Source organism: Centruroides vittatus, unplaced genomic scaffold, assembly GCF_030686945.1.
Source record: "Centruroides vittatus isolate TY-2023 unplaced genomic scaffold, ASM3068694v2 contig_1381, whole genome shotgun sequence".
NCBI classification, from domain to species: domain Eukaryota; kingdom Metazoa; phylum Arthropoda; class Arachnida; order Scorpiones; family Buthidae; genus Centruroides; species Centruroides vittatus.
In genome coordinates this window covers 19,786-46,307 of record NW_027120867.1, presented here as the reverse complement: position 1 = coordinate 46,307, position 26,522 = coordinate 19,786, and the positions used below count along the sequence as shown (strand labels likewise).

General features: G+C 31.0%; 1 protein-coding gene across 1 annotated transcript; it reads right to left on the bottom strand.

Moving 5' to 3' along the window:
- Nucleotides 1-1,017: 1,017 nt before the first annotated feature.
- Nucleotides 1,018-22,420, bottom strand: LOC136990900 (microtubule-associated proteins 1A/1B light chain 3B-like). Its single transcript, XM_067289350.1, has 4 exons — nucleotides 22,275-22,420; nucleotides 11,965-12,020; nucleotides 1,399-1,505; nucleotides 1,018-1,300 (listed from the first exon to the last, which is right to left on the bottom strand). Exons 1-4 carry the CDS (start codon nucleotides 22,312-22,314, stop codon nucleotides 1,141-1,143), a joined length of 363 nt encoding a protein of 120 aa, XP_067145451.1. The 5' UTR covers nucleotides 22,315-22,420; the 3' UTR covers nucleotides 1,018-1,140.
- Between the last annotated feature and the right edge of the window lie 4,102 nt (nucleotides 22,421-26,522).

The window sequence follows — 26,522 nt, the reverse complement described above, 5'->3', positions numbered from 1 at the left end:
CTGCTTCTCATCATTTATTTTCAAATAATACAAACATCTTTAAGCATTAAAGCATATTTTTCTTTCATTTAAGCATTTAATTCTAATCTAAACAAATATCCAAAAGTGAAATTTTTTCAAACATTTCTAGAAAGGGACAAACCAAAAATTTTACAATATATAATATATACACACATTAAAGTGATCAAATTTTTTATAATTTTTTTAAAATATAATTTGTGTAATTTTAATTGATATAGTTTAGTAAAATTGTAACAGAGCATTAGGTGTGTTAAAGTTACCATGTTTTAGGTTAAAAATTTAAAGACTATATTAAGTTAAGAAGAGCATGAACAACATCGTGGTGATAAATGTCGTATACACACATATATATACATTTTATATTAACCTCAACACAAGTTATTAAATGTATAATGATTTTAATTTATATATACATTTTAACTAAACATTGCACTTTATTATCATAACCATAAAAATACAAGGAAAATATTCTCTCGGCATTTATAAAATCTTTTTTATTTTTATAGTGTGTTACTATAATCAACCAAGAATCAATGTGTTAAATGATTGCAGATGATAATTTTACAACTGATATGATTTTCTATATTTAAACGGGTAGGGAGACATCAAAATTAGTCACTATACTGTACAAACTTAATTAACTCTACACACAAAAACATTCTTGATTTTCACTAGTAAAAGTCTGTTAAGATGTTTGTATTGTGGTGAAGCATTTATATTAAAAATTGATTTCTTGATACTGTTCTATTAAAAAAAAAGTAGCTACTTGTTTCTGAAATTTATATCTAGTATTTAGAATATAAATTAATATTACAAAATTATTGATTAAATTATTAACAATAAAATAATATATAAATTGCAAAATAAAATTGTAAAAAATCTTAATCCTACCTAATGAAAGCATTGTTTTTTTAATCATATATTTCAAAAAGTCCTTTCCTTTACATACAAAAAGTAAATGAAAACTTTTCGAATTATTGGACATCTACATCACAGTTCTTCACTGATGCAAGCTACTTTTTATTTTGGTCCAAATTTACAAGATGACTTGAGATAAACCACAAATTTAATATTTCTAAAGTCATCCTGGAGTCTCTTAGATCCGAAGAGCTCGGAAAGTCAACCGAAAACTTCCTGCGATGCATATACGGTATACAGAAAGCCATCCTGATCACGTTCTCTTTCAAAAAGTTCACCCATTGTCATCGATACTGGTGCCAAGCTGTGCTGATTAACAAGAAGGAAAAAAGCTTGATTTGGATGCAGCTGGAGTCGTCTTCTGTAAATTTAAAGGAAAAAAAAATAGTAAAAAAATAAAACTGTCAAAACTTTCACTAAGGAAGTAAGATACAAATTATATATTTTTTAATATAATACCTAATGATTTTAACTAATTCTCCAACAGTAACATGATCTGGAACAAGAAATTTTGTTCTATCAAGAAGTGGCAACTGTTTCTCTCCATGATATCGTTCAATAATGACCTAAATAAATAAAAAAAAAAAAAAAGTTCATAAAAATTACATAAAACATTCAAATATAAAAATACTTTTAATACATTTACAATTTAAAAAATGAAAATAATTATTCTGAATGTTAGTCATTTGATGATGATTGAAATAATAGTAATTATATTAATTTTGTAATTTTCAGAAATGCATAACACAAAAATCAATCCCCCCACTGGCAACAATGCAATAAAATGGACAGCCGTAGCCATTTTACAATATAAAAGATTTATATATTACTTAGTTCTCTTTTTGTACCTTAGTAAATTTAATCATACATTTTTTATATTCTTTGTTATACAGCTGATACGTACAATAGTTTAAGAGTAAAAATGTGTATTATTGTAGTTACATTTTAATGAATGGTTTGTCTCTCACATTGAAGTTAAATGATAAAAGAAACAAATCATTCTGTAATACATGTTACTGTTTTAAGTTTTCTTTTATGTATAAGAAAAGTAGTGTAAGCTTATTCACTTACAGATTTGCCTTGAATGACGTATAATCTTAGTTAATCGGGGCTTAGATAATTGGGATTCAACTATATATGTAAATTCATGTTTTTGCATATGCAAATAATTAGATTATTCCACTCCTATGCCACTGAATCTGACTCTTAGTAATTATCAACTGACTGTATATATTTTATCTCATTATGTGAATACTTTGGGTTATATATACTTTTGTACTTTTCTCAAGTTGTGTACTCAATACAGTATAATAAAATTTTGCTCCATATATTTAGAAATATCACACTAAATTGTTATTCATTACAGTAAAAACTAAAAATTTGTTTACATTTCATTTAACATTTTTCACTTTGGAATGGTTTCAAATTGGAATTAGTTGCATAACTATAAGCATCTTATTCAACCATTTCCACGTATGGTTGGTTCCACAGAGCACAATTTTACATAGTGTACCTGCTGACACAATCCCCACATGGAGCAAGATCATACTATACTTTTCAAATAAACATAAAACTAAAAGAAGTTTTAAAAAAATAAGAACGTGCTTCTATTTTTAATTACTATTTAAGGCATCACCTTATCAAAAATAAAATATATTTGAATGCAGTGTCATGATACATTTAACTAAAACAACAAAAATTTAAAAATCTCTTTTATCTTTGTTTATTACAGAATTTAATAAAATACATTTTAAAAATATATAATTCCAAATGTCTGAAAATTGTTGTGATGGCTAACTAGTTTTAATCAAACTAAAATTCTAATATTTTATTAACTTTTGGAGAATAAACTCACATGTTTACATTTTTTAAACAATACTTGAAAGTATTTGAATTTTCTGTTCTCTATGATATAAAGACAGTAATTAAGAGAATAAAAGAGCACTTTTGATTTAAAACTATATAAAAGTTTAACATTTTTTTAACATTTATTTAGAAGCACTGATGACGCTTCCGTCGTCATAATTTATTTGCATCAATATGTCGTAAATAAAGAATAAGAGGTATTGTACAACAGAATAATCTGTATACTGGAGCATTATTGTAGATTGCTGTCCAAGAGCTTTTTTTGCAGTATTGTAGCTGAATCTGACCAGCAAACATGTTAAAACACTCAAATACTAATTTCATTATCTGACCCTCAAGACAGAATTCCTTGTTGAATCAAAGAAAATACTAAGCATTGGCTTGATTCAATTCTTCTGTATGCCCACTTTTTTCAGTTTTGGCAATCTGATTTAGAACTCTGGTGCATCATCAGGGTGTTAGGATTAGTGAATATGCTCCAATGATACCCAAATAAATACTTAAAATATACTAAAAATGTACTAAAATTTCTGTTTTTCACACCAATGAGCATAATAGAAATTTAAATACATTTTCAATATAATTTATTAGAAGTATTTGGATATCATTGGAGCTGATTCACATATCCTTACAGTTAAAACTTTAATGTTTAAACTTTATGGGTTAGCAACATATTACCTGAAATAAGTGACAGATTGTAATATTTTAATTCAAATAATTGGTATTTTGCTATTTTTCCAACTATTTCCATTTATAAGTGAATTTCTAGTTTTTAAAGTAAATATTTGAAATAATAACTAATGTTTTGCTGAATGTAATTTGCTGCAGAACCTCATATGTTAACGATAAACAAAAAGTTGTGACTCTAACCTAATGTCCACAAACTTTTTTGGCTCTTGGCATACTGTAAAATGAGAAAAACTTTTCTGGCACACCTCATGTACAAAATTAAAAATACATTAATATATTTTAAATTATAAATAGCTATATACTATAATAACCATTACCCTGCTAAACTAATAGCTAATCTAGGACTACAGGTATCATTGTGGACATAATAAAAGTCATAGACTAGTATCTAGTATAATGTAGGACTCCTCTAGCCCAACAAAGTACAGCAACTGAACTTGGCATTGATTCCACAAGTGGATGAGAGTTCTGGAACATTGTTGAGTTATGCTGTCTGGATAACTACCCACAACTCTGTGGTATTCATAGATCCAGGATCTTGGATATGAACAGAACACTCTCCAGCATGTCCCATAAATGCTTGCTTAGGCTCATGTTAGAAGAATGTGCTGGCCACACCATTCATTGGAACTCTCTTTACTTGTGAATATAGAATGTTCCTAGAATCAATTCTAGGTAACTTGGGCCCAAAAGCATAGTGCATTATCCTGCTGGAATATCCCATCATTATGCGGATACATGAAATCCACGAAGGGCTGCAAATGGTCACAAAGCGGTGCAATGTAGTGGGCATGTGTTTAGGTAAACCCTCACAACCTATGAGAAGACATCCCAAACAAGTATGGAACAACCATCAGCTTGCACAGTGCCTTGTTGACAATTAGGGTCCATTGCTGAATGGGTCTGCAACACAAACCCTACCATAAGCACAAAACAACTGGTATCATAACTCATTCGACCATGCCACATGTTGCCAGTCTATCAGGAACAAGTCAGTGACTTCAAGAGCTCAGGTGAGGATGTCTAATGCCTACTATGTCTGGTGTTGTTGTGTTAACAAAAGCACTCTAGTGGTCCTCTGCTCCCATAGCCCATGGAAGCTAAAGAATGCTCTGACTTGCAGGATACATGTATGGGACCTACACTGAGTGTGAATGTGATTTCAGTCAGTGTCACTTGTCTGCACAGATAATTATAACCAGATACTGCTGATCATGATCATTAAGCAGCTGTGGTTGGCCATTGTGCTGTCCACTATGAGAGACAATAACTTCCATGACATATTCCCAGTAGACATCATCATGGATTCTGGAATGTTAAATGGCTGCACAATTTTGGAAATGGAATGTTCCATCCATCTGGCCCATTCAAATTATAATAATTCATGCGTACATCACCATTAGCACACTTGCTGGTGTTCAACCTGACTTACAAGATAACACCTCACAACTAACATAGGTATGGGCATTCCAAAGATATCATGGGAAATGCTTCATAATTAATTTGCATGCTGTAATTCTATGACTTTTGGTACATCAGCGTAAATCTTTGTATAGATCAGTTTATTTTCATTTCTAAAATATATTTTTATAGCATGGCACAATAAGAATTTAGCTATCTCTTACAGAGAATCACTGATAAGTAAGCCATTATTAAATCATTATTTAAAAAATAAACATTACAAACAAACCAGCTATTTTGTAAAGATATGTTTAATGTAAATTATCTTTTATCTAAGATAAATTTAATCATTCTATATGTAACATGTATATTGTGCACAGTTATGTGTAACATTTTGAGTCTTTTATAATTTTCTATTTTTTTACTTAAGTTCTTGACCTCTATCAATGGTTTTCAAATTCTTCATCTGCCTGTCCTAACAGCTGCTTTTTTCCTCTTGAGCTTCATCATCCTTTTTTTCTCTGATATGCCACAAGAGCTTTTTTTGGTCACAAAGATGCATTCCTAGCTGCCAGAATTATTCCTTTAGTTAGATATTTTTTCAACATAACCTGCTTCAGCAATTGCTAAATGTATACAAGTAAGTTTTTTTTCTGATCACTACAAGTGAGTCATGAACATGTCAGAATTTCAATGAGAGAGCATTTTTCTGACAAATTCCACCAGCCAACTTGCTTGGGTTCTTTCTAGAATCATTATTGAGTAGACATCTAATCTGTCCATTTTTCTATTGAATTCAGTCAATAATTTCTTCACCACATTGGACTCACAAAGTTCTTCATAGTCTTTTTTATAGATCAGTTGTTACTGCTGAAACTTGATTTTTTGCAATAAAATCCTCTGAAGTGTAATACACGTAACACTCATAATATAGGACTTGTCATAACTTCAGGAGACAAGCAGGAAGTATTTTTCATAATTTTGTTAGAGAATAGGCATTTCTCCATAATCTTTGAGCAAAGTGCAGTTAAAAACTTACATTTTTTAAGAATTGCTTCACTAGAATAACTAACTTGAAGAGATCCTTGGAAAAAAATATAAGTAATGGTTTGCTTGTCTGGTACATTTCTAAAAATGGTTGTATTTCCATGCTGATGGATTGCAACTAGTTTGCTATAAGTAATTCATTCTTCAAGTTACTTTCACATTACTGAAGTTTATTGATGATGGTAGTTTATTACTAACATGTCACAATATTTTTTAAGAGGAAAAACAATTTCTGCAGCTCTTCCTAGTAGTGGCTCTATAAAGTAAGAAGTTGGCATTCTCAAATTTGGATGGCATGTTTTGTTGGAGCTGACATTCTTTCCAGGTTTTCATAGGCAGAAAAGTCAAAATGTTCAAAAAGGATCTTAGTCATTAAAATAGCTACTTGCTCTGAGGTCTGATAGTATATTAATTTCTCTCTCACTGACACTAACAACTTTTTCTGTTGATTACACTATAAAACATGTACGCAATCCATTTTTAATATTTCAACTCTTCAGTAGATTTTTAAGTATTTAAGTATCATCTTCAGAATTTAAGTATTTTAAGTATCAGTAAACACCCTGTTTATGAATGGTTCACATTGAAAACTGCATATTGTCATTAGGAGTAGCTATTGTTCCAAAATGCCTAAATCAGTATTCCTGGCCAGATGCTCCAAAATCACGTCATGACAGTGTATGACTTCTCCAAATGCAAATCAGGTATAAGCCCATACAAACCTATTTGCTCAAATCTTCAGTTAAAAATCTCTAGTAAAGTAGAGCTACCCTTCACATATTTTTTTAAAAATGTGACCTCTATTTTGTTTACCACCTACTACATAATTAATATTGTGATAGCTGAAAAGAACACAAAAAAAGAGTCAAAATACTCAATTGAATCAAACAGATTTTATTTTACATCTGATTTATGAAAGAAAAAACAAAGTTTTTATATTTTACACTGTGACAAAAGTAGAGCTACCAAAGGAAGTACGATTTGTTTGCATGACCAGAGAACATGAGATATGAGCCAAAATACACAGTTCCTACAGTAAAGCATGCTGGTGGCTGCAAAGGGAATTGGTCCAATTCATAGAACTAATGGAATAATGGATGGTTAAAACTGTTTATCAGGCTACATTGAAGAATCAAATGCTTCCTCATGCAGGCCATTCAATGACAAGGGGATGTATCTTCCAACAGCATGACCCAAAACATAGCAAATTTGGTAAAGCAATGGTTTCAACAGAAAAAGGTGAATCTTGACATCCCAATCATCAGACCTAAACCCTGTAGAGAATCTTTGAGATGAAGTTGAGTACTGTATATGCCAGCATTCATATTTGAATCCAGATAAATTGTGGTTTGCCATCCAAAAAGCATGGTACGGGATTCCCCAATCAGCGTTTGACAATTTGTTGATTCAATGGAACGTAGATGTGATGCAGTGATCATAAGCTCCGGTTATGCCACAAAATACTAATACTTTGTCCTAAAAATACTGGACAAATCTGCATACTTCCTTTGGTAGCTCTACTTTTGTCACAGTGTAAAATATAAAAACTTTGTTTTTTCTTTCATAAATCAGATTTAAAATAAAATCTGTTTGATTCAATTGAGTATTTTGACTCTTTTTTTTTTTTTTGTGCTCTTTTCAGCTATCACAATATTAATTATGACACATTTTTAAAAAATATGTCAAGGGTAGCTCTACTTTTGGCCACTGCTGTTAGCAGTCAGCACAAATAATTTCATAATTATTTTGATGTTCTCTAGTGTTGGTTTTTGACTGAATCAACTAAGTCATCACCCGAGTCAACTCTGCTTTCATGAAAACATTTAAACCACCAGAATACATTTCTACAATCCATATCTCACTATTACACACAGTTTTTATCACTTCAAATATTCAATGGCTGTTTTGCCCAGTGTAAAATAGAATTTAATGTTAACCTACTGCTTTATAATATTTTGATCGTGATACAAAACCTACTGTAACTTTTGACAGCAAATCTCATGACAAATGCCACAGTGCCACGAAAATTTAGCCGTGGAGCTGAACAACGATACCATTTAACAACAGATGGCATTACTAGAGTCCACACAGAAAATTAATACATTGCATATGTCGTAATTAATGTACAAAATATGTTGTGCACCAAGCTCTTTTCAGGTGCATTTTTGCTTCTTTTCACTCTCTCAGAATAGGATCCTGTCTTACAAATAAAATAATTCTTTGCAATCCAAAATTTAACCAGTTATCTAAATCTATTGATTACTGATATTTAAATACATGAAAAAATTCAGTACTTATTTGATCCAAAAATGAAAATATTTAAATATAAAAGAAAATATGTTTATAACTTTTAAAAGTGCTAAAAATTTATTATTTTTTTAATATATAAGCCAATTACGGTTTGAATTTTTTATGAAGAATTAAAAATATCCAGACTTTTTAGGTCTCTTTTAATTACATTAAAATAGTCCTAGAAATCAATTTAAAATATCTGAAATTTTTGTTATATTTAATTAATAATCAAGATATTTAACTGCAAAAACTGTGGTAGCTTAGTGGTAAAGATTTATTTGCCTATAATAAGATTAAAACATTTATATTACAAATAGTGACTTTATTATAAACAGTCTAACTAACTGCACTCTAACTACTTTATTATTAGAAAATTTGGCAGAATACCAAATGTAATTAAACACATTGTCAATCATCTCTGATATACATGCATTTGTAAATAATATCTAATTTAAACAATTTAAACCACATCCAGTTTGCACCATAATCTTATTATTACAAATTATCACCAATTAATTTTGCATTGATTTTACATAAACATTAAACTTTTCCTTTTGTCGCTATTATAAAAAGGTAAAATCCAGTTCTGGTTAAAAAAAAAAAAAATTGGCGAGTTTTGGTATTAATTAATATTTCGAGAGATGCAGAAGACATTCTGTAAAAAAAATTAATACGAAAATTTACCACTTTGGCACTTCCAGTGCTGTAAATAAATATTTTACTGTATTTGTACAAGACACTTGTGCACTTTGTACAGATTTAATACAGTGGTGCTTTAGGACTGCTTGTCCTGTCCCGAAATGTCATTTTATCAAATTTGGTGGAATTTGGACTGCTAAATATATCTTTAGACAGTAATTGAATATGTGAGCACTAAAGTTGGCTCTGTTGAGGACTTATCACACTATACTAAACTTATAAACTAAACTAATCTTTAGACCAGGGGTCCCCAACCTTTTTGTACCTAAGAGCACATTTTAGAATACCGGTCGGACGGCGGGCACCATTTATTTTTTCACGGTGAATTTAGAATTGGACATGGTTAATAATACATAAATGTTTTCTGTATATTATATCTAATTCCAAAAATGTAATTTAACATACACAAGAATATTAACAATAATTTTTATAAAACAAGTAATTACTAAACAATGCATACAAAATCTACAAAGTGTAAAAATTCTTTATAAAAAAATATAAATCTCAAAGTTAATGTGATTTTTGGCATTGCATTTCATTGGCCATTGCTTCATAATTAGAAGAGTATGATGTTATTCCTGCTTGTAAGCAGTCATCAAGGTGTTCATCTGTAAGTCGTGATCTGTACTTTGTTTTCGACAATGAACATTATAAAATCAATGATTCACACAAGTATGTGGAACCGAAAAACTATTTTATTTTATATGCTGCTTTTTTCAAGAATGGAAATTTGTTTCTTTCAACTATATTTCTCATCTGATACAATGGATTTTAGGATAATGTTGTTCTGAAGATCCAAAATTTCTATCTCTACCCCACCAGCCTACCCCCTCTGGAGAGACCCGGGATCGAATCCGATCGGGTCGAAAAATCCCCAGGAATTTTTTGGGATGGTCCAAGCAGATATGTCGGGCTCCGTCCCTCATCACCTGATATAGATATATTCATTTATTATAAAGGACACAAACAAAAATGTATTTGAAAAAAGCATAATTTGAAAAACATAATAAAACAAATACAGTATTTTACGGACTATAAGACGCACTTTTTTCTTTGAAAAATTGCCTCCAAAATTCAAGTGCGTCTTATAGTCTGTAAAATACGGTATTTGTTTTATTTGGGTCTGTAATTAATCAAAAACGACAAAATACCATTTTAAAGTGATTTTTATTCAAATAATATATTTATAAATAATACGTAGCCAAAAATGTAGCCAAGTCAAATTTATGTAACCCAAAAAGTAGCCAATGCGCCAAATGATATTTTTTACGCCAAACTAAAAAAGGGTAGCCAAATTTGGCGCAAAGTGACCAAATATGGCAACGCTGGATGAGCTCTAGACAAATGTCTGCGTTGTCATGGCAACCATAGAAATGGACCGATTCATTTCATTTTAGGTATGGGAAATTTGGTTGGCGAAGATTTGGCGCGAGGGGAAAAAGAGATCGGTCGTGTTTCACTTTGTGCTTTTATCTGTGCTGGATGCCATTTCTACTTTTGTGTGGTTAATCATTAAAAATGAGAAAACTTTTACATAGCATTTTACTGAAAACTGAAATAATTTTATTTTTATCGTGGTCGCACAGCGGCGGGCACACATAAAACGATCGACGGGCGCTATGGTGCCTGCAGGCATAGGGTTGGGGACCTCTGCTTTAGACAATGTTGGATAGGACTACTTTAAATACAATCATTTGGTATATACAAATGATGTTTTTCATACGTAACATTGACTTTTTTTATCAACACCATACTTTTATTATCTCTTTCAAGCACTATGCAGATGTTAACATTGTGTTGACATTTGTTTTTCCTATAACAATTTTCCATTAATAAAGCAATTCATAGATATATTCGTAAATACGGAACTAAAGCCTTTGACATCGAAAAATGTATATAGTTATATATTAACAAACTTTTTCAGTCAGAAATTATTTTTTAATGTAGCTGTAATAAAAATACTTTAAAGATTTTTTAAAAATTTTTAAATAAATGTCTTATTATTTTTTTTTAACCGTAAAACATTCGGGTTATCTTAGGATATTATAGTAAGTGTTAAGTTGCTAAAACATTATAACTATTAGCGGAAGCTGATCTCATCTTAAAATTTATGCTATATATTACAGAATTCTAATAATTTTTGAGTAAAATAATGAAAAATATGAAAATACTCATTTATTATAATTTCAATTTTATTGTAATAATAAAGTGAATCTTTTATTATGATTATTAAGATTAATGTCGTTCGTTTTCATTTTATTCTTAACCTAATTTTTTTATAAATATATCTTACTACAGATTTTCTGTAATTTGAAAATATTGGTCTAAATATATGTAAAATTGAACATTTAAAAATTGGATCTAATAAAATTATAAAATTAAATTTTATTTTAAAAAAGTTTCTCGACAATAGAAATTTTTGACGAAAATTTTATAAGTGTAAATATAATAAAAACAAATTCTCTAAACCCCTTCTTTATTAACTAACGTCCGAAATCACTCTAAATATTATTATTCTTGTACTCAGAATAAAGCATTTTATACGAATTATAAATTATTAAAATTTTATTGAAAAAAAAATCCAATTAGAAACTTGTTATTTTTACCTAAACTGATATTTCTATTTCTTTCCATATTTCATTATCATTTCTAATTAAAAATACTGTCATCTTAAACAGACCGATATACACTAGAAATTGCTAAATTCTTTCTTTGATGTTATTTCAATAGACAAAGCATTCAAAATACTTAGATTTATTAAATTAGATCTTGAAAGTTAAAAATGAAATTGAATTTTATGAGAGAAATCCTTTATCCTTTATTCGATCAATATAATCAGTCCCATCAGTATTCACAGGTTTCTATAAAGAGCATTATGTGATTTGTTTATTAAGTAAAGATTTTTAATATTTGTTTAATTACTAACACAAATACACATTGAATCAACAGAATTTGATAAGTCTTTATTTTCATATAAAATTTTAATTAAACAATTATATAATTTATTATTTAATTAAACTGTTTACTTACAGGTATTTTATTTGGATGCTGTTGTCTTATTAGTTCTACATCTTGTTTTCTCTGAGCTAAATATTTTGAAAATAAAAATAAAATATTTAATTATTTTAAGTCTTTTAATATTCTATAAAATGTAATTATATAATTGAATTGAATGTACAGTACAGCATAACTTTTAACTTAAGTAACTAAAACTGCAATTATATCCATTTTTTCAATGTTTTTAATGTAAATTCTTTCAGGAATTCGAGTTAAAAAACTTTAATATTTTTAGAGGACCAATTCGGATTTATTTATTTATACTTCGTATTTTGAAGAACATAACATTTTCAATTAAATTCAACATTTTTATTAAATATATAATCACAACAATTATATATTTTAAAAAATATCAATGTAGCACATAACAGAAAATGATAGTATTTACATAGTAGGGTCATGCTGTATAGCAGTATAATCTCCACTTGACAATAATTTTATTAAAGTGGTGACAAAAACCCTTGTCATCTCGCATAAATTGAATCAAAAAGTACACTTACATGTTAGTGAGATGAGAGTCCCATGCACACCTAACAGCATCGTAACATTATGCAGCAAGTTTGAACAGGAAATCAAGAAGTGACTGAAAACTAAAGGCAGTTTCCATACAATGCTACCCAGCATTTCCATATTAGTGATTTTTTATCAACCAATAGAAAATTTGGGAAATTTTTGGAATGACATTTTTTCACTTTGATCTTTTTTTCATAGACTAAAGCATAAAAATTTTGACACATACACATACATTTGGGATACTGTTTAAGCATTATGATCAAATGTGATTCAGAATTAGTCATTAAAAAGTTATTCAAAAATCAAGCAACGTTTAAAACTGCAAGTGATGACATCTGTTACAACATTTTATTAAAATTTTTTATTATTATTAATTGTTATAAAATGGCAAAAACTTCAATTTTGAAAGTGGAGACAAGTTTTATAAAAAATTGTGAATGCTAATAATGAATATCTTCATTAAGTCCAATCCCACTGAAGATCTGACACACAACTCCCCCTCTGTCTCCCCACCCACTTGACTTTAATCACCAAAATCGAATAGCATCAATACCCTTAATAAACCAATCTTTCTGCAAAATTTCAGAAATTCTCAATAAAAAGCACAGGAGTTAATAAGCTTCAAAGTGGGTGAACAAAATTGTGCCCCCCACACATGCTAACATCTACACATACAGAAAAAACCCCTGAATATTTTTGCATTTTGAAATGTTTCAAGGTCCCAAGTCCAAAGATATAAAAATTTGTGGAGAGTTATTTTTTGACCTAGCACCATACTTTTCCTCTGTTATATATAACAGCAGGGAAAGTAAAAATGATTCCTATTACTAAATGACAACTTAACATGTTACTTTGCTTTCCAGATTCTAAAGCAACAAAGCTCTCTCTACCTGCATTAGTCAGTATGTAAAACTGGTGATAATAAATAACTTGAAGTGACAAAAAAAAATTAAAAACTGGCAAGAATGGTTAGCAATTTTTAAAAATTTTTCAGAGTGACCCCTGTATAGTATATAAATGCTGCTTTCTAGTAATATAATAAAAATTTTTCCAAATGCTTTTATCTAATATCATGAAAATTATAATTATATTTAATTTAAATAATGAAAACATTGAGATAACTACAACTGAATTTCATATAGTAGTAGAGATGTACAGCACATTAACATCCTAATTGATACAAAATAATGCAGAATGTATTTTATATCATTTTACGTTATTTCGTCATATAATTAACATTTATAAATAAACTAGCAGGTAAGTCCAACGTTGCCCAAGCAAAAAATAAGAACATACATTAAGATTATTAGATTACTTTGTACTTCTAACCCTTCTATTATATTACAGGGTTTAAGCTGTCGATAGTTTTTTCGCTAAAATGCTACAAGAATTTAGATTTAGCGACAACTTTCTTGGCACATTTCGCTAAAAAACTTAACATTTTTCAAGTGGTTTAACTAGTGATGGGATTCAAATTCTTTTGAATACTTTCTAAAGTTTATTTTAGTTTAGAAAAATTAACAGTTTACATTAAGAGTAAGATAAATTTGTTAGTTAATAAACATCAAGCATTAAGAATGGAAAGTGATTGGAAAATCCAGAATCAATCTTTCGAAAGAAACCCGAAAATACTCCATTTATATGTAAATACGCATACTTTTATTTTGTAATAGAAAATAAATTTATAATCTCATTGCAGATAGTTACTATTGCAACACTACCCCAAACAAATTACAGCTGATTCCCTTTTACCCCAAACCCCCCACTATCCCATCGTGTCATCTGTAGTGATCAGTCACTTTTATTATTTTTATGTTTTTTGTATATACATATATGCATTCCATTTTGTCTGCGTCCAAATTCAAATTATTATCGTGAGGGTTATTTGTTTCGTGGTACCGTATCACCTTTTGACAGGTGCTTGTAAGCAGACAGAGGATTGGTCGACTCTGTACCACGTGGACGCAGCCGTAGCCCCGGTTGGCAGGCAATATAAAATACAGTGCTACATGTTACAAGAGACTAGTGCTGTGTGATGTCCATAATTTTAACATCAATGTTTGATTCCTAAGCATCGATGCTAAATTCTGATGTTGGATTTCACAACGATGTTTGGTCGATGCCCAGTGGAACATCGATGTTCAATCAAGATAAACTCAAACAATTTAAAAAAAACAAAAATTAATTTTATTTTCAATTTGTATAGTTCAATTACATTTCCAATGCATACAGTTCTTCAATTGATAATGAATTTAAAACTAGAAGTTTCTGTACATTCTTTGGCTTTAAAGAACTCCGCTTTTTGTTGATAGTATTTCCAGCTTTGGAAAATAATCTTCCTGCTGGAAGTGAAGTGGCAGGAATGCAAAGCCACTTCATGGCAAGTTCACATAAATTATAGTTAAAAAATTTCATGGATTTCCACACATCCAAAGCATTACTATTGTGAGGCACAATAGGAGCATCTAAAAAAGTTTTAAAATTTGAATTTAAAGTTGCATTTGTGTTAACATTTTCTATCTTAATATCAATTTTTCTAGATGACCAAAGGTCATCATCTTCAAGTTGATTTTCTGCATTGTTGTGAAAACTTATTTGAGCCTCAGCAGAGGGAAATTTACAAAGTTCTGCATTTACATGTTTAATTGCATTTGCACAACATGCTGGACTTTTAAAATCTAGCTTTTTAAAACTTGGGTCTAGTAATGTGGAAACACTATATACTAACTTCGTCTCAGTGGATTTAAAACGGAAATCAAGATTACTGAAACATTTTTCCAGTAACTTCTTTCCCACATTTGTTTCTGTAGAAACCTTGCAAAGTGCATTAAACATTAACCCTAAAAATGGGATAATTTTACTGATGGTAGTGTGAGTTTCTGCTGAAATCTCATTAGTTACTTTATAAAAAGGTTTTGGTACGTTAAGCGCATCATTCAAAGCACTTAATTCTCTACCAGAGAGCATGTAACTTTTGCAATGTTAGTGTAACAAAATTTTTTAGTAGTACAAATCTCTCAATCATCAAGAAATACAAATTCCATTGAGTCTCTATGTGCTGAATTAATTTTAATGTCACAGAACTTTTTTCATTCTGTGATGAGTTTGTTCTTAGCTGTTCCTTTTCAAGCTCCTGTGTTGCATTGTGTGTTATTTTGATTAAAGAATGTGATTATTGACTTTACCTTGTCTAGTATTATTTTCAGTTCAGGTACTGTACTTGTCTTAAGGAATCTTGCACCATCAGATTTAATGTATGTACAAAGCAAGAAACATGCTTTTCCTCACCAATAAACAGCTCGATAGATTTCTTAACATTTTCAGCATTATCTGTAACACAAGCTACAATATTAGATTTGTCTATTTCCCACAAAACAATTAACTCGTTTAGCACAGAACACAAGTATTCAGCTGTGTGTGACTGAGTTAAATAAGTCATTCCTAGCATGTATGATGTATGTTTGAAATCCTTGATGAAGTGTACAGTTGTGTCTATGTAACTTTGGTGGTTCAGGGTGTCTGTCCACTCAACACAAGTCAGTGCATAAAATTTTATATTGGCAAATTCATTCCACATGTATTTAACTGCAGCTTCACAATAACTGTCTATGTGCTTTTTAATCATTGTCTGATGTGGAACTTGATATCTTGGTGCTACCGTTGCCAAGAACTTCTTAAACCCTTCTCTGTTCACAATATCTACAGGACGATTACCCATTACTAACCATAAAGTTAGTGTCTTCGTGACTGCTTCAGCCTTACTTACGTCCTCCTAAGCAAAGGCATATAGATATATTTAGATTATAAATTATCTAAAAATTATGAACAGTGGTCACGGAGTTGATAAATTCACTCATTAAATGTAATATAATTACACTTACCAGCAGTAAAATCAGACAATCAGTTAAAGCATTTGTTGATTGTTCACTGTGTAGATGATGACATTGACAAACATGCGCTGCTAGGCCTACTTAGGCCATTCTGGTGGTTGTCAACTTCAGGAATTGGAATTGGTGGAATTGGAAGACCACCATTCTGGTGGTCTTCCAATTTGTCTATTTCCTCGCAACTTCTTTTATGTCAGAGTAGTTTTCCATGGCGATTCAAATGTTGCATGAAATTTGTGTTGTTGCCAATAACTTTAAGCCATTTAAGACAAACCAAACACAGCCTTGTCACCTTCCTTGTTTTTCTTAAAATATTTCCAAACCTCAGAAAAACGCTTCACACAAGCACTTGAACTAGCCATGATACTGAATATAACGCACGTTGAACAAGGTGGAACGAAGAATGAACTGCATGCATTGATGAATCAAAATTCAGATATTGCTAACATCGATTCAGGATCAATGTTTCAAAAACATTGGAAGGTTGATGCATTGACAACCAAAAACATTGATGCATTGCACAGTACTACGGGAGAACTTTTTTTTTCTGTTGGCCGGATCACCACCTGGATAGGAGAATTGTTGGACTTCCAAGTAAGAGGTGAACACTGTCACTCATCGTTAAGAAGGAGACAACAAATTAAAAAAAAAAAGGAATCCAGTTGCATCTGCACGGAAGATCAGATTTTCGTCTAAGTTCCCTTACCAAGGAATGGTTATTGTTAAGATTAATGTATAGTAACTATTAGTTCACCGCGACGAAAGTAAAGATAATTCCTTTCTTGTTTCTACAAACTACACATGGTTTGGAAAGGAAGGCCAGTGTGGGAATGACCTTGTGGTATACTTAATGATCGCCCGCATATGAGTATTGTGTAATTTATGTAATATGTACGTACTTGTGTATACATATATGCCAATGAGGCTTTATAACATGTTAGATTTGTAGTTTTAGTCTGATATAATTGTCGGTTATATACATGTTATAAAGCCACATTGGCATATTTCATGTCGCGAGACGGGTTAATTGTAGTTGTTACAAGCGTAGATATTGTGTATCAATGGTCTTAATTATTATAAAAGATAATACAGATATTGACAAGATTTTGAAGTGTGCTTATTTGTAAGATCCTTTACACTCTTGCCTTAACACAACATTGGGAACATTTAATTTGATCTTCGACACTACGTTGGTGTCCACGACAGGATCATTCAAGGCAAGGGTGATTTTATTTTGTAAAAGAATCAATATTGGATTATTATTGGTGCTGTATTTCCATTGTAAATTTGATAGGTTAAGGTGTGCACATGTTGGTTAGCTGTGTCGATTGACTGTCCGAATTGAAGTCATTATGATGGAAGAACAAGTCACCTGCAGTTCTCAGCAATCTGGGTTAACGGAAGCCAATAATGTCCAATTGTGACGGGGTTCATGGGGATGATCTTGTTTTCCAAATATTTCTAGGGACATGCTGGATATCAGCCATTTTTTCAAGACAGTGGAGAATGTGGAAAGCTCGGCAAATTGGGAAGAACCGGTGAAGATAGTAACATTATTAATAATGTTACTATCATTGAAGATAATGGTGATCCAGGCAAGATTAAAAGGTGAGCCGTTATCGGTTTTCTTTGACTTAAAGGAACAGGGCGTTAATAGTTATAGCAAGTTGAAGGAAGCTCTCATAAAAAGCTTCAGCCGCAACAAATGTGAACAGGACATCTTTAGTTTAGTCCTTAAGGTAGCCCAAAAGCATGGCAAAAGGGTTTTTGAATATGTCATTAGGGTCAAGTCATTACTATCTAGAGCCATAACCAGTAACCCTAATTTAGAAATTCTTAGAGACAACTCAATAAAGAAATGTTTCATGAAAGGGCTAAATCCTGAGATCAGGAAACAAGTGATGCAAGAGCAAGGATAAAAAATATATATAAGTAAAAACTAAATAAATTTTAGATTATGTATGAGCATTATTACATTATTGTATAATACAGGAGTCACCAAACTATGGCCCACCAGGTCATCTCATCCAGCCCGCTGCCACACTGCCACAAATGAGCTAAAATATAATCATTTATATAAAAATGTCATAGTTTGTAGATAAACTTACTTTGTAGAAAAAATTAAAATAAGTATAAGTAAAAATGACAAAATTAGTCTAATCTGATTTTTGCATCAGAGAGTAATATAATTTTTAGGAAAATCGGTAAAATAAAAAATTCAGCAACTTTGGATGTCGGAGCGCATTTTGTATAAGTACCTGCAATGAAGTTTCTAAGAAAAGCCATTATGAGCTTGCTGCAGCCAACGTGTTTGTGTATTGATAAATAAATATATCGGTTGTCTTTATTTTTTGTATTCAGTGTACTTACTGTATTGAACAAAATGGTTATTTGTCTGTGCTTGTCATTCTCTTTTTCATGTGACCCACTATGAAATAAGTTTGGTGACCCTGGTCTAATATATCAATAAAATAATGACAAATTTAACAGTTAGTTAATGAATACTTGTTAAGATTAATAATGTTTACATTAAGAAAATATTCATTAAAATATATGGCATCCTTCATAAGAAAACAATTATTATTCAGTGCTTCCTGAAAAATATATATTCCTATAATCATTTACCAAATCATCCAAAACATATATTATATTACAATGCAAGATAGTAATAACTAGCAGGCTGAGGCAGTTAAGGAATCAGTCTACTGCTCTGGAAAACTCTGAATTTAATCTGGACAAGCAATCCCACAAATCTTTTCTGGGTAGTATATTCCAGATATGTTGAACCCCATCTCTCACCACTTGCCACTCCCATTATGGATCTGATTGAACTCACAAAGACTATAATGAAAAAGTCCTCTTAGTGTCCACAAACAAAAAAGAAAAAGCGATATAATGATCAATTTAATAAACAACAACACAAAATTGAAATACTTAATAAATAAGGCAAACATTTGAGATGTAGATTCCTTCTGATGTGGAAGTCAATCTGATCTTTAATCTTAATAATCCTCTCCCTCACATCACCCCTCTTAACATGGGGACAGCAATCCCCTTGTGTTAACAGCTGCAAAGGTCAGTTGGCCTGAAGATGCCTGTTTAACATGATAGAAAACATGCACTTTCTCATAATTTTGTGCTGGAAATTGGTTTCAATTCAATAAAAAGATAACAAAAATTTTCAATTCTAACTGATATATGGATTATTTTGCAATTGAACATCTGACAAATACTAAAATATTAAATGGGCTTTAATAAATGATAAAATTATTTAGATTAAAACTTAAAAAATAATAATAATGACTAGATAAGTGAGGTGTTAAAATCTAATATTTAAAAAAATATTATATAGTTAACAGATTCATTAACAAATATCCTATAACACCTAGAGTCCAAAAGTTTTGATAAAACTGAGAGAATTATCTATTAAGATCTACTTTCAATTTCAATCCATTCACATTCACTTGAAGTTAGTTCCAACAATACATACAGTGGTGATATTTGAAATATTTAACAAAGGGTTTGCTAGCAGAAAATTTTTCCCTAACAATCACCAACAAACAAAATGGAAGTTTTGGCTAGAAATAAATACAATGCCTTTTCTTGCGAAATATCTAATAATCAGTGGCATATTTGGAACGTAAGGTGCCCTGGGCGAACCCAGGTAACAATAGTATATTAGTGCTGTCAACCTTTTTTTTTTTTCTTTTTACGCAGAGAAATTTTTCACCCTGAATGGCCCTGCTGATAATAGACAGATGTCATCATCTCTTGAAATACAATATCCTTTTTATTTCGCTGTCCATAGCCCGACACGTGTTCCACAGCCATCTTGTATTATCTCACACGCGTGAGATTGTGGGATCTCTCTTATGAATGGATCTAGTTTCAAGAACTCTCTTGAATCAATCGTGATTAAACCTCATTTCGGTTGGGAGAGATGGCACCAAGGCATAGTCCCCGACCTTGCTCACAATCTAGATTGAAATGCTCGGTGCGAACGGGGTATAAGCTCTAGTTTAGTAGTGTTACAGAGTATAATACGTATATTTTAATATATTTTTTAAAAGAAACAAAACCACTGAGAAATGTTACGTGTGTTTAACAAAATTCGGAAAACTGAAAATTTTACCAACGGGTTCGGCCGAACCTGTGCGAACCTGCTGAATATCACCACTGGATACATATATCCGATATATATATAAAATACTTTAAGCTCAGTCATTGTGAACATTTTCCCATCTAAAAGAAAAGAAAGGAAAAACAAAAAATAGAAAGGCAGCACTGGGAATTAGTGAATAGTCATGAAATTTTTCAACAAGTGAGTAAAGATATCCTAGTTTCATATAAAGTTGTTTTAAGCTAGAATAAATTACATTAAACTATTAAATGAGAAATTAATATGGAGGCAGATTTCTCAATATATGATGTGTTTGATGAGATAAATAATCAGGTTTAAATATCAGTATCAAAAGTTTTTTAAATACTAATAGATATGACATACAATTTATATTTACTTGTTTTTATTCTTGTAGATAATGATAAAGAATTTTGAAATAATCTAAACAACTTAAAATCTAAAGATATAACCTAATATATATATATAAATATTTATAAACATTAAAAATTATTCAATTGTTAACAAATTAAAATACACAAAAACTAGTTTTGTGTATTTTAATTTGTCTGAAGTTATTTCACCTATGTTAATTATTGGAAAAGAATTCTAAAAACAAAAACTTAACAAAAGATATTTTATAATTAACATAACAATAGATATTTTTGAAAAAAAACAACGTACTCTTAACTGGTTATTCATAATAACAAACACACATTTTATCCCCTAACCTTTACCGACAACACTTATTGTGAAAATCAAACTTTTTCAGCCGTTTTCGAAACCATTATCGGAGAAAGGGGACGCTTTGGATAGAGGAAAGTGGCAACGCAAGATCCAGGAGGCCTACCCCTGCAAAGGGACAAAGGCAGAAAAGTAGTAGTAGTAGTAGTACGGTAGGCCGACCATAACCTTTACAATCCGATCGAGGGAAACATTTCAGAATCGGCAAAAATAGTCTAAAACAGAGTTATTTTTTAAAATTTATTTATTTATCAATCTACAAATTGGTGATATTATATTGACGCGTTAATAAAATTCCTCTAGTCCGAGATCGATTCTACAATCAAATATTAAAAACGGGAACGTCCGATCACCCTACGGTATAAATTGAATACAGTTATCACTTGGATGAATTCTTTCTTTGGTTTGGGTTCATATGGAGATTAATTGGATGATTAGCTGGAAAGGATGTTTATAGATAAACATCCATCCCAACCATACAAAATTCATCTAAAAAGATTTATAAACCTTACAATAACAGAATATTTTAATCATTGTTAACAGAAGAAAAATATTATGAAATATAACAGAAAAGAAGTTCAACATGTTAGATTTGAACTGTTTGAAAACAAAGGATTTGTAACCTGGTTATTGTTAAAATCTTTTGTCAAATGTTGTGTACAGGGACTTATTTCATGGTACATTAACAGAAGAAATGGTCGATGTAAAATACATAATTTGCATTATTTTATTGAAGTAAACATTGAAAAAACAATGACGTGATGCCATTTTTGTATTGCGTATTTATAGATTCGATATAATGTAATTAGTTAATTATAATTAAATTAATAAAATATTCATTTAATTGACTTTTAAAAGTAAATAAATACTTCGATTCTTAAGCGTGAACTTTATTTTTTTTATTTTTATTTTCTTTCGTTTAATACGTAAGACGACACAAAAGAATTTGATTTTTAAAATCCAGCTTTGTTCTTAAGTTAATTTCGTTCGAATTTCGTAAACATAATCATACGTAAACTTACCAAAAGTTCGTCTTTCTTTAAAGGATCTTTGCTGCGACATTTTTTTAATTAAATCTCAAACAAAATAAACACACGAATGGCGTTATTTGCAATGAAGATAACAGCTGAGCCAAACAAACGTCGTCATTGGATATCATGGGAGCGACATCTACAACATTTATATTTTTTTATGAAATTAAAAAATGTTTTTAAAGTGTTTACTTTTGATTATAATTAGTAATTTTATTTATAAAATAAATAATACATATATATTATAAATATTATAAATTATTTTTAATCTTAAATAATTTATTTATTTATATATACTATATTCTCTCCTTCGACTGTCATCGCGTTTTGTGGTGGCGCTAGTGAAATGTAAACAATATGGCTATGGATGGAACGAATGTCTTTTAAATTTTATATTAAACAGTCGATCGATATTGCTCTGTTCACCAGTGAAAATATAAACGGGGAGATTATTTTATTGAACGTAAAATTTGCTTTTACAAGTTTTCGGTAGAAAGCAAATTAAGAAAAGTAGACCCGATTTAGCATTAACGTCAATTTCTTCCGCACCGTGGCGCTTGCCGGGCTGCAATTTTGAATTTTTAAAATATATGCTCTCCATTTCAAAGTAGTATGGCTTGCCCTGTACTAATAAAAATTAATATAGAGATAATAAAAATCGATAGGGATTTGTCTGCTTTGTAGTTATCAAGTAGCTGTAATTTTCCCAACATTTTTGCTTATTTTCACTTAATAATTTATTTTAAAAAAATTACACGTAAGCCACCACAAAGCTGATAATAACGCCATAAATGCCAGAAAACCCAATATCTTTGTCAGGATGAGTAAAAGGCTGGAGACGAACTCGTGCAACGATCCGTGTGATAACTGAGGACGACAACGCCTCGTCTCTTGTCCGTTATTTGGAGCGGTGGTACCCGTAAGTTGCGGAATGGACGATGGAGACACGTGAGACTGAACTGGACAGAAAAGAGTCTAAAGAAGTGGTGAAAGAATCCGTCGAGTGTAAAAGGCCTTGATGTAAAAGGTTGTTTTGCTACTGAAAAACATAAACCCTTTATCTGCCGAGGCCTTCTTACGCGGATTTCGACTTTCCACCAAATGTGACACAGCCATCCGGAAGTGACCTTTTACCCGAGTATGACACTTTCACCCGGAATTGACCTTTCACTCGGCTACGACTTAATCGACTGCACTAGTCTTTCCATCCCAATTTACGGACGGATACTTGGACAGCATTCGAGATTGGTTCTTCCGCTTCGTTTAAGTGCATAGAACAACGACAGTGACGTTTATCGTGGCCAAAGTGACAACGAAACATTAAGCTGTGTTCTCGTGTTTAATAAAAGACTGTGTTAACAAGGGCGAATTCTGACCAAAATTTTTGGGCATGCTAAAAGTTGTAATAAGAATAATAGGCCTATCTCTAGCACCTTATTTGTTGTGAATAAAAAAGTGTGGACTGTTATAAAGTACAAATTAAAAATTATCTTTACAAATATTACTTGTGGAAAATTTCGTGATTTCCGTGCCTTTGTATTTTTTAAACGAATGATTTTGACTGATCATTGCACGAGTTTGTCTCGAGCCTTTTACTCGTCCTCACAGACAACACGAGCTATAATCAATTCACATAGAGTTAGGATATGCTCGAACACTATCGTAAAATAAAGAGATAGTATGAGAAAAGATAGAAAACGGGATTCTTGCTTGTATATGTTATAGGCCATTATGAATAATATGAGACAAACAGTGCTGCAGTCCGATAAATATTGATTTATTTACTAGGACATCGCGCAACATTCGCGATAGAATTCAGGCGGAACCGGAAAAAAAAGAATCCCTGCACTTGTTAGGCACAGAAGAGGCGATTCTTGTACTCGACGGACCTGGACAACTGAACTTTTCACTTGCTGCCACAAAAGAGGCTATCCTCGTAACTGATCATGGGAAAGACGATCCTTGCACTGTCGGGTACGGATAGACGATCTAAGAAGAAAGCAAGCGCCATCGGTTGCTTTGTTTTTTGTGTTTTGTTCGTTTTTCGTGCCTATTATTTGTTAGGCACAAGAAATACTGTTTTTGTTTTTCGACCACTACGCCTAAATTTCGTGACTCGCGCTCAGAAGAATCAGAGAGTACGGACACTATCACTTTACCTCTTTATATCGAAAACGATGTTATGGACTTTTATTTTCCTAAGCCATACACCTAATGTTTTAAAGTACCAACTTTGACTCTTAATATCTCAAAAAGCAATGAACCCATTTGGATGAAATTTAACATATTTAGTGTCCATGATGAGTACTATGGACCTTTTCAATTTTGAATAAATTCGTTGGATCGTTTTGGACTCACGCAATCGGCATTTTGTCTCTTAGATTTACGAGAGATAATAGCGACACCCAAGCTACAAAAACAATCTAGAAGTAGTCTGCATGTGTTTTAGTAATTGCTTTGAGAGCCGATCGCTTGTGTGACCCTTTAAAAGTTTTATTTAAAAATATTGAGTATTTATCAAATAATAGCCCATTTTTTATATTTTAACATATTATTAGTCAATTAGCCATCACGTAACTACATTTTGCAATTACTTTTAATCTATTAACTATTACATGTCATACTTCGATTGAGATCAGACTTGAAATAAACGAAAATTATACTCATTATCATTTATAATTTTTTTTTTTTTTTTTGCTTATAAAATTCCTTTAAGATAAAAATCTTCCGAGCAAGTGAACAATACTGGTAATGGTACTTTGAACCTACGACAGAAACGCAGTTATACTGGTTTACGAACCATGACATTTAACTCGTAAACTCAACACGCAAACTACAAGCTAAACTTGAGACAGACCATAAACCTGTATAATACGTTAAAAAAGTTAATGAATGCTTGCAGTATAGTCAATCCCTTTTCAATGGACCAAAAATATAATTGGCACAACTCAAACATCTGAAAAAACTGATTGTACTAATGCAGATCTCTCAGCTATGACGCAATAAATGCAATCTCGTGGTCTCTCTTTCATCAGTTAATTCACGTATTTTTATTCCCAATAAGACGAAATCACTATTAAATGTAACAATTTCATCATTCGATTTAAATAATTAATCATTGTTTTAATTATATATTAGTCCCATTATTAGAGCACGCACGATAAGGTATATCCATTTATAAAAATCTAGCAACGAGTTGCATAACTTTCTCGGCAAAAGTTAAAATTTTCTGCGGCGCCATGTGTTACAAGATTTTTATTTTAATATTATTACTTATTATAAAATGGCAAAAAGATTAATTTTGAGTAGAGGTGAGTTTTGTAAAACACTGTAAATGCTAACAACAAGTAAAATCTTCATTAAGCCCAACCTCACGCGAGATATGATAGGTGACCACCATCTATCTTTCCACCCCTTGAACTTACACAAGTAAAATTTAGTAGCATCAATGCCCGTTATATACCAGTTACCATAACAATTTTCGTTCTTTAATCTTTACTCTATCCTGAGATATTAAACTAAATAGACACCAACACATGCACCCACAGAATTGGATTGAAGAGGTATCAAACCGTAGTGTTATAAATTAAAAAACACGTTCGAATGTGAGTGATGGCGGAGATTTCAGCAAACCACTATATACATGACTACAATGCTTTTATACATACATTTATATGGTGTTTATCGGGCTTTGTAATGGAGACAATAGTGGAAACAGGGCCACTCTTAAAACATCAAAATACAATGTCGCGTGTTCTTAATTAGAAGTAGATGAAATTTGAATTGCAAGGTTTGAGGACACAATACAAAGCAGGTTAAAATAAATAAACGAGTAAGATACATTAATTTATATGTATTTTCAAGAACGTTTATAAATATATAAATATTAATGTACTGTTTTCTTCACTCTTTCTGGACTGTGGGCATTAAAAGGGCTTTTTCAAGCCTACGGAGCCATCACAGTGGTGAAGGACGGGACCCGATGTATCCGGTACAGACTAGTAGAGTTCTCCCACTTCTTAGTGTTATTAAATAAGTATAACACAATTAAAAATAAGAAAATAAAAAACATTTTTATTAATCTAAAAGTGATTTTTTTAATTAACTAGAAGGTTTTACATTAATTCATAAAAAGAAATTTTTAAAAAATTCCTTAAATTTTACCGTTTAGTAAAGAAAAAAAATATGATTTCAGTCAAATATAATTACATTAAACTGATATAAATTTGCATAAAAAGT